The sequence below is a fragment of the Chiloscyllium punctatum genome, chromosome 25, assembly GCF_047496795.1.
Source record: "Chiloscyllium punctatum isolate Juve2018m chromosome 25, sChiPun1.3, whole genome shotgun sequence".
Classification (NCBI taxonomy): domain Eukaryota; kingdom Metazoa; phylum Chordata; class Chondrichthyes; order Orectolobiformes; family Hemiscylliidae; genus Chiloscyllium; species Chiloscyllium punctatum.
In genome coordinates this window covers 24,859,834-24,870,078 of record NC_092763.1, presented here as the reverse complement: position 1 = coordinate 24,870,078, position 10,245 = coordinate 24,859,834, and the positions used below count along the sequence as shown (strand labels likewise).

At 42.0% G+C, this 10,245-nt stretch overlaps 1 protein-coding gene across 1 annotated transcript in view; it reads left to right on the top strand.

Moving 5' to 3' along the window:
• The first annotated feature begins 487 nt into the window (after positions 1-487).
• LOC140495762 (FERM domain-containing protein 7-like) overlaps positions 488-10,245 on the top strand; it is a 67,949-nt gene continuing 58,191 nt past the window's right edge. The window contains exons 1-2 of the mRNA XM_072594838.1: positions 488-647; positions 2,648-2,807. Of these exons, the coding sequence (XP_072450939.1) occupies positions 2,751-2,807 (57 nt within the window). The 5' untranslated portion in view covers positions 488-647; positions 2,648-2,750. The remainder of the gene's footprint in view (positions 648-2,647; positions 2,808-10,245) is intronic.

Sequence of the window (10,245 nt, the reverse complement as noted above, 5' to 3'; positions counted from 1 at the left end):
AAGGGATTTGAATCCCTCTTGATGACCTTCTCATTCAGAGGTGAGAGTATTACCAAGCTGGAATACAATCTATTTATAACAGTACATCACTATGGGTGTAGAGAGTGTGCTCAATTGCACACAGTTCCTTAGCAGCAGAATTCTACATCTCCAATTACAGTCCCTAACGCTGGGCATCCTCTGACCTCTGCCAGGGTCATATAAGATCTGCTGGTCTGTACACAATTGGGTGCACAATGTAAAATGTTGTAAGAGGGATTGAGAACTGACCATATAAGTTGTACCACAGTACCCAACTTTGACAATCAAGTCATATCACGTGTCATATCATGTGTCCAAAAATGTCACTGCTATTGAAGCTGGTAGCTCAAGGGACAAGGTAAGGAACAGGGAGTCTGCTGCTGATTGCTATGCTGATTGGTAAAGAGCTGTGACATATAACCTGGAGCATGAGCAAACTGCACTGAGAGCACTGTGACTAGCTATTCCACATTACAGCATACACTTCGTGGAGCTCTTGTTAAAGATCATAGACTTGAGTACCAGGCAATATCGGAGGAACATCACCAGCTTCACCGCAAATTCCTCCTTTTGTACTGGCAGAAATCAGGAAGTTTCACGGGAATTATTCCCTGGATCTGATGCAGGTAGTTCTTCCTTTTTTGTGATGTGATTTCCCATCTTAACTATATTAAATAATACATCTGGAAGATATAATTGAATAGGATGCGTTGTGAGACAGTAAAACCAGAAAGAGAAGTAAATGTGTATCAATTTAAGGAACAACATATTCAGAAGCATTATAATTTAAAAGATTGATTTGCTTACTAATGGATTATCAAGAATGCTTGAAAAAATAGGAAAATTATCTGCATTTTCGAGCAGTGCTGAATTGTTTTCCATATGAAATATTTATCTCCAGTGCTGCTTGTTTGCAATCTTTTGCCATCAATTTCAATCATTTATCAGGACATGGTAAATGTTTAAACTATTTTAAAAATCTGTTGTAACTGTTAAATGTATTGATTTTAACAAAGAAGTTCAAATGCCAATGTTTTGGATTGAATATTTATAGAACTATATTATAACTTGTGAATTGCTAGAGGAAAATATACTGAAAAATACACTTTTTTTACTCTGTCTTTCACAACATCAGGAAACCCCAGAGCAATTTATAAGCAATAAAGTACTTCTGAAGTGTATTCCCTTTTGTAATGGAGGGAAATGCAGCAGTTAATTTGTGCAGAGCAAGATTCCACAGACAGCAATGTAGCAAAAAGACGTCCAGATCCAGTCTAATGCACTGGGGATGTTAGTTCAAATTTGAATTAAATAATTTCTGGAATTCAAAGCTAGTCTAAAGGTGATTATATAATGAAAAACACCATCTGGTTCACTAATTCCCTTTAAGTAAAGAAGACTGCATTCCTTATCTGCTCTGACTACATAGGACTCCAGGCCCACAACAATGTAGTTGACTCTTAATTGTCCTCTGAAATGGCCAGGATGGGCAATAAATGCTAGCTCTGTCAGCGATGCCCACATCCTAATCACAGAATCACAAAAGCCTTACCATGCAGAAGACTCATGTAAGTAATCCATACAAGGGAAAACAAAAGGTCAGCTCACTTTTTTGTGGTTTTACGTGAAGGTTAAGTCAAGGGAGAAAGTTTCACTTAAACATTAGCACATCCAACCAAACAGCACTCCCTCAGTATTACACAGGGAATGTCACCCTGGATTATGTGGTTGAGCTGTTAGAAATGCGATTTGAATCTGAAACGATCAGATTCAAATTTATGAGTGCCATCCCCCAAACCGTGGGTGACACAGAGATCGAACTTCTCCTTGAATAAATTCAGCCTTGAGAGGGTCTTTCATCTTCCTGTGCATGATGATTGCTTCTGGGAACATTGCCTCCGGATAAAACAAATATCCCAAAAAGGATGATGCAATGTGGGAACTCTGTGTGTTGACTCCATTGAGAAGAAAAAACCAGATTTATCAATCCACAGAAACCATGATCTCTCTACCCTGGTCATTAGATATTATACTGAATGCAGCTACTCCATTAACCTATTAACCGTATTGCCATATTTAAAGTAATGATTATTCTTTTATACTCTTGAAAACCCTTAAGACATTCTTCACTGAATTCTCTGGTTAATATATTTTGTTCACTCATTGTATGTGCTGGATCTTCCAAGCAGTTTAGTCATGACTATGGTCCCAGGTGTGAGGGATATAAAAGGAGAATCTTAAAGATAGAGCTAAACCAGGCAGGTGTGAAAATAGAAACAACTTTCACATATAAAGGTAATAGGAATCTGAACTCTTTCCTGGCCCAGTGGGTGCCAAGAACCAATTGAAATTTTATGAAGTAGGCTAAAGATTTTGGGGTAAAAGTATCAAGGAATATGGACTAAGCTGAGAGAATTGAGTTGAGCTAAGGATCTAGCATGATGTTATTTATCAATGGAAGAAGGTAAGGGTCTAAATGGCTGTCCCATCATCCTACACATCCTTTGGGAATCAGCATTTCCATCCTCCGTACATTTAGACCCAGTTTGTCTTGAATCTATTTGCATGTATCCCAGCATTATTGTAATATATTTCTTATCATGGTTCATAATGTTTTTTTGAACAGGCTTTGGTAATTCTACCTGAAGGTGAAAGGAGACGCAGGCACAGACACATTTCTGAGATTATTCAGCCCTGTCCTGGTGGAATCTCAGAATCTCAGTGGGAAAATGCTGCAACTGAGAGTCCAGCTTCTGGATGACGCACATGAAATATTTGAGGTGGAAGTAAGGCTAAAGACATTGATGTGATGTTTCATTTGTCTGTGGAAATGAGGGCATATCAGATTTTAATGTAACGGATCAGGACCCCCTATTAGAAGCAGAGTTTACTTAAATTCATACTGCCATGTAAGCATACTGAATAAGTCACTTTGGATAGAGGCTCAATCTCTTGCCTTTAAACATCTGTATACTTATAATTATCCATTGTAAATACCATGGATATTCCCTGACATCTCCTTACATTCTCATTGGAACTCTTTATAAAGACTGACACCCTCCCAAAATCTGCATTGCTGCCTCACTGTAGGCTTGATGTCATTGGTTGCTGATCATTCGGGTGGGATGGACTCTACTTTTTCTTTCAAAGTAGCGCCAGGCCTCCTCCTGCCTCTCTTAAATATAATTGCTGCATTCTTGTGAATATCTGGCAGACATACAAGTAAACTAGACTCAAGTTGGTCTCGATGGAAAGTTCAATCAAATGCAATGACAGTGCATTGTACATTTGCCCAAAGATGTGCAGGTTAGGTGAATTGGCCATGCTAAATTGCCCGTAGTGTTAGGTAAGGGGTAAATGTAGGGGTATGGGTGGGTTGTGGGTCAGTGTGGACTTGTTGGGCCGAAGGGCCTGTTTCCACACTGTAATGTAATATAATGTAATGTAATGTAATCTACATGGTGATAGGGTGGCCACTGTATTGCTGGACTAAACCTGGATTGATGATCCCAGAAACTGTCAATTCAAATCTCACCATGACATTTTAAAAATTGTAAAAGTGATCACAAATCTCTTGGAACTTCATACCCAATTGATTTTCAAATGATCGACATGGGAAAGGAAGGCTACTGTCTTTAACCAACCTGGTTTCTTCGTGAGCACTTGACTCTTAACTCTCCGCTCAGATGGTCGAGCCAAGTGAACCATCTCAGTTGAAACAAATGGCTAGAAAGAAAAAACACTAATAGATCACTCACTATGGACAAGATAAGCTCAGACACCAAGCACAGCCAACATTGCAAAGGCTTCCTCTGGGTGATTTAGCCACAATAGGAGAATTGTCCCTTATCTCACAAAGCAACACCCTGACATAGTAATACTCACTACATTATACATTACAGACAATGTCCCAGAAATAACCATTACCATCTCTGGGTACACCCAATCCCACCAGTCTTAGTTAGTCAGCAGTGAAATATCTGGAAATCCGCAACAGTGACTCAAAACCACACGAAGTCTCATGATGTCATCCAAACTATGGGTATGGAAATGTACATCTCGCTGATTACCACCAACATCCTCCTTCACTGATGTATTACCACTCTATCATTTTGATCATCACTTGGATAAAGCACTGAGGGTGACAAGACCACTGAATATACTTTGGATGGGGAGCTTCAATATCCACCAACAAGAATGGTTTAGCAGCAGCACTGCTGGTCCAGCAAACTGCGCTCTGAATTAAATTGAATTGAATTGAATTTATTGTCACGTGTACCAAGGCACAATGACAAGCTTTCTCTTGCGAGCAATGCAGGCAGATCACAGAGTTAAATATCATAAATAGTAAATAATAGGTAAATAGCGGCAAAAACGAAAACACCAATCCAAGCAAATGTTAAGAGTTTGTGGGTCCCTTCAGTATTCTAACAACAGTAGGGTAGAAGCTGTTATAAAACCGGCTGTTGCATGTGTTCAGGCTTCTGTACCTTCTCCCTGATGGTAAAGGTTGTAGAAAAAACATTTCCAGGGTGAGATGGATCTTTAAGAATGCTGGCGGCCTTTCCTTGACAGCGGGCCTGGTAAATGAGATTCTATAGTTGGGAGGTTGGCCTTTGTGATTGTCCAGGCCGAGTTCACCACTCTCTGTAACCAGCTCCAACCTTGAATGGTACAGTTGCCTTACGAGGTAATGACACATCCAGACAGAATGCTCTCGATGGCGCACCTATAAAAATTGGCAAGTGTATTCGCCATCATGCCAAATGCCATCAGCTGCCTGAGGAAGAAGAGACATTGTTGGGCCTTTGTAACCAGTGTGTCCACATGAAGAGTCCAAGAAAGCTTGTTGTGGTTAACCACTCCAAGGATCTTGACACTCTCCACTCGGACATATATGCTCGTCTGGCCCTGCTGTAGGTAGTGAGGTGAAATAACAGGCCTCTTAACCTTGGCCTCATCAATCTACACTTTAGAGAAGCAACTCATCCTTTGACAGCACCTTCCATACCTGCAAACTCTATCATCCAGCAAGGCAAGGGCAACAGATATATAAGAATAACACTATTTGCACATTTTTCTCTTCAAATCACTCACCATCCAGACTTGGAACAATATCACCATTCCTTCAGTGTCACCGCGTCAAAATCTTAAGATCTCCCTCCCTAACAGCACTATGGTTGTCCCTGGATCACATGGATTACAGCATTTCAAGAAAGCAACTAATTATCACTTTCTCCAATAAATGTTAATCTTGTGTTCTTTGTGCCTACATTCCAAGGATGAATTTAAGAACGGCATGATTCAGTCAATTAAGTTTCTAAGTTACTGAGCTTGGTTTAGATTAGATTTCCTACAGTATGGAAACAGGCCCTTCGGCCCAACAAGTCCACACTGACCCTCCGAAGAGCAACCTACCCAGAACTACTTCCCCTACATTTACCCCGATTAATGCATCCAACACTGTAGGCAATTTTGCATGGCCAATTCACCCAACCTGCACATCTTTGGACTGTGGGAGGAAACCAAAGCACCCAGAGGAAACCCACACAGACACGGGGAGAATGTGCATACTCCATACAGACAGTCGCCTGGGTTGGGAATTGAACCCAGGTCCTTGGCGCTGTGAAGCAGCAGTGCTAACCTCTGAGCCACCATGTTTAGTTGGTTAATGAAGAAGACTGTCCAATTGAGTATCTTCAGCGAGTGTTCTTGCACTGGAAATGTTTGTGTGTACAGGTTTGTGTGTTGTGTGAGTGAAACAAAGGTGTGTATACATGATCTTGAGCTGATGCATGTGTATGTGTGAAAGAATGTATGTTTGTTTGCAAATATGTGTGCATGTGAGAGTGTGAACACGTCTGTGTATATGTATGTGAGTCTATGAATGTTTATGTGTGTATGTATATGTGTCTATGAGTCAAGGGTGCATGTACGAATGCCTGGGCTAGATATTCCTTGCCCCAGGGTCATGCATATTTTCAGCTTGGGGGCACATAAATTAGCACAGGTGCCTTAACCTACCACCTTACCACCCATCTCCAAGCTCACCCCACAAGAGAAAGGATGAACACATGCCAAAATCATCAGCCTGCCCTTCCCATATTAATAAATAATTGTCAATTGATCTTGTTATAAGCTCAGTTGATCCCAATATTACACTGTTGGCATAGGGAGATGGTCATGAGTATGCAGCCTGCTTTTTTTAGGAGTGGAAAGCCTGAGAAGATATTACCTTAGAATCCCTATAGTTTGGAAATAAGCCATTTGGTCCAACAAGTCCACACCAACCATCTGAAGAGTAACTCACCCAGACCCATTCCCCTAATATTTAACATTTCCCCTGACTAATGCACCAGGCTGACCCATCGCTGAACACTATGGACAATTTAGCATGGCCAATTCACCTAACCTGTGCATCTTTGGACTGTGGGAGGAAACTAGACCACCCTGAGGAAACACATGAGGACACGGGGAGAATGTGCAAACTCCACACGGACAGTCTCTCGAGGCTGGGATCGAACCTGGATCCCCGGTGCTGTTAAACAGCTGTGCTAACCACTGAGCCACCATGCCACTCCTCGTGAATTCCCTATGAGCAGCCTGCTCCCCCATTCCACTCTACCCATAATTTTCAGCACATGCGAGTATTCATGTATGTTTATGTGTGTGAGTGTGTGATCATGTGTGTGTGAGTCTGCACATTCATGTGCGTGCATACGTTTTCATATTTGTGTTCACGAGTGTCCATTTGTATGTGTATGTATGAGCGTGAGTGTATATGTGTTCATGTGCATGTGTGAGTTTTTATGAATGTGTGTGTATGTGAGCGTGTATTCATATGTATGAGTGTGTGTGTGTGTGTGTGTGTGTGTGTGTGTGTGTGTGTGTGTGTGACAGTACGTGATTGAGTCCCTTGCTTGTCTCATTTCTGTCACCTTTGTCAGTAGCTGCCTTGCCATGGCGCCTGGTCCTCACAATTTCCCAGCATTGATTTTGTCGCCATTTGGATGATGCTAGTCACTCCCCTCTCCAAGCAAAGACTGCAGCCCCATTGGCATAAAAGCTCAACTGCTGGATTAAAATATCAGGAAGAAGATTGTTGGACAAACATTTCCTTTTTGGGTTTTGGTGTTGGTCTTCATCATAAAAAAAGCAATAATTTCACGGAACATACTTCTCTGGATTACTGCCTGTAAAGCCTTTGATCAAATTCAAAAATGAGAACAGCACAAATCCATGAGAATCCACTTTTGTTGTGCATTACACAATAGAGCTTTCAAGATGAAGGCCCTTAGGATACTCCAGCCGGTCCTGCCTTTTGTCAACAGGCTGTCACTGTGAGGTGAGCAGTGGGCACTAGCTGGTAATGTCGTGTGTTTTCTTTTGGTAAGTGGAGTCCAACCAATGATAGCAGCATGGCTCTGTCAATAATGGACCTGACTCTACTTTTGCGCATTAACAATAAATGTACTGATGGATTAATTCAATTTATTTAATGGTCCTCTTTGCTCCAAGCACTGTTCTGTGTTTTCTGATAAATTTAGAAAGCATAGAAAAACTTTCATGCAACAGGCAGCCATTCAGCCCATCATGCCGTACTGACTGAGAAAGAGCTATACAGTCTAATTGCATTCTTCAACTATAGTGGTTCCTGTTGTAGGATACTGCATTTCAAATACATATCCATGTATTTTCTTACAATTCAATAAGGATTTTTGCCTCTATAACTTTCACACGATTCCAAAACCCCAACATCCTCTGAGTGAAACATTTTATCTCATCTTCCCTCTAATCTATTTATCAATTTCTTTAAAGTGTGTCATATAATTAATGACCTCTTCACTGGGGGGGCAGGGGAGGTGGTCTAGGTCCATCCCATTCACTGTATCTAAGCATCACATAACTTTCTACCCCTTGGTTTCTTTCATTCAAGAGGAACAGCCCCAGTCTATCCAATCTCTCCTTTTGAAGGTGGTATATCAGCATGGATATAGGATTGGTTAACTAATAGAACACAGAGTGGCAGAATTTTCAGGATGGCAACCTATAGCTAGTGGAGTACTACAGGGGTCAGTGCTGAGGCCACAATTATATATGTTATTGACTTGGATGAGGAAAGTGATCATATGAAAGCCAAGTTTGCAGATGACATTTGTGGGCGGCACAGTGGCACAGTGGTTAGTACAGCTGCCTCACAGCGCCAGAGACCCGGGATCAATTCCCGCCTCAGGCGACTGTCTGTGTGGAGTTTGCACGTTCTCCCGGTGACTGCGTGGGTTTCCTCCAGGTGCTCCAGTTTCCTCCCACAGTCCAAAGATGTGCACGTCAGGTGAATTGGCCATGCTAAATTGCCCATAGTGTTAGGCAAAGGGGTAAATGTAGGGGTACGGGTGGGTTGCGCTTTGGCGGGTCAGTGTGGACTTGTTGGGCCGAAGGGCCTGTTTCCACACTGTAAGTAATCTAAGACATGAGATGGAAAAGCAAGTGGTGAAAATGACATGAAGATTCTGCAGAGGGATGTAGACAGAGTAAGTGAGTGGGCAAAAACTTGGCAGATGAAATATAATATAGGAAAATGTGAGGTCATGCACTTTGGCAGGAAGAATAGAATAGCTTCATATTATTTAAATGGATTAAGACTGCAGAAAATTGCAGAATTGACAGATTTGGGAGTCCTCATGCACACAAAACTTGCATCCAAGTTCAGTGGGTAATAGGGAGCCCATGGTGGGATCATAGTGGGATTCAAGCCCAGATCCCCAGAATATCACCTGCATCTCTGAATTAGCAGTCCAGTGAAACTACTATTGGGCCATCACCTCCACTTATGAAAAGCTCAGTCCCAATTTGGTTTTGTACTTTGATGCTGAAGGTATGACACCAGATGTTTCTCTGACAGGAAGGCTGTTTCCTGTGGGATGCCACACGGTTCAGTACAGGGTCTGTTACTTTTCCTGCAACACATCAATGATTTAAAACTAAATACAGGGGACAGGATTAAGAAGTTTTCAGTTGATATGAAAATTGCTTGTGGATTTATCATGAGGAACAAAGCTGTAGACAGCAAGACTGTACTAATGGAATGGACAGAATGATGATCATAGAACATAGAACACAGAAAGATACAGCGCAGATGCGGCCGCACCAGAGTCTTATACAACTGCAACATGACCTCAGGACTCCGGAACTCAATTCCTCTACCAATAATAGCCAGTACGCCATATGCCTTCTTCACAGCACTATTTACCTGGGTGGCAACTTTCAGAGATCTGTGTACATGGACACCAAGATCCCTCTGCTCATCCACACTACCAAGTATCCGACCATTAGCCCAGTACCCCATCTTCTTGTTACTCTTACCAAAGTGAATCACTTCACACTTACCTACATTGAACTCCATTTGCCACCTTTCTGCCCAGCTCTGCAGCTTATCTATATCTTGCTGTAACCTGCCACATCCTTCCTCACTGTCAACAACTCCATCGACTTTCGTATCATCCGCAAACTTGCTCACCCAACCTTCTAGCACCTCCTCCAGGTCATTTATAAAAATGACAAACAACAATGGTCCCAAAACAGATCCTTGCGGAAAACCGCTAGTAACTGCACTCCAAGATGAACCTTTACCATCAACTACTACCCTCTGTCTTCTTCCAGCCAGCCAACTCCTAATCCAAACCTCCAACAAACCCTCAATGCCATACCTCCTTTTTTTTTGCAGTAGCCTACCATGGGGAACCTTATCAAACGCCTTACTAAAATCCATATACACCACATCTACTGCTTTACCCTCATCCACCTCCTTAGTCACCTTCTCAAAGAATTCAATAAGGTTTGTGAGGCACGACCTGCCCTTCACAAAACCATGCTGACTATCCTTGATCACATTATTCCTATCCAGATGTTCATAAATCCTATCCCTTACAATTCTCTCCAAGACTTTGCCCACAACAGAAGTGAGACTCACCGGCCTATAGTTACTAGGGTTATCCCTACTCCCCTTCTTGAATAAGGGAACCACATTTGCTATCCTCCAGTCTTCTGGCACTATTCCTGTAGACAACAAGGACATAAAAATCAAGGCCAATGGCTCTGCAATCTCCTCCCTTGCTTCCCAGAGAATCCTAGGATAAATGCCATCAGGCCCACGGGACTTATCTATTTTCACCCTTTCCAGAATTTCCAACACCTCTTCCCTACATACCTCAAAGCCATCCATTC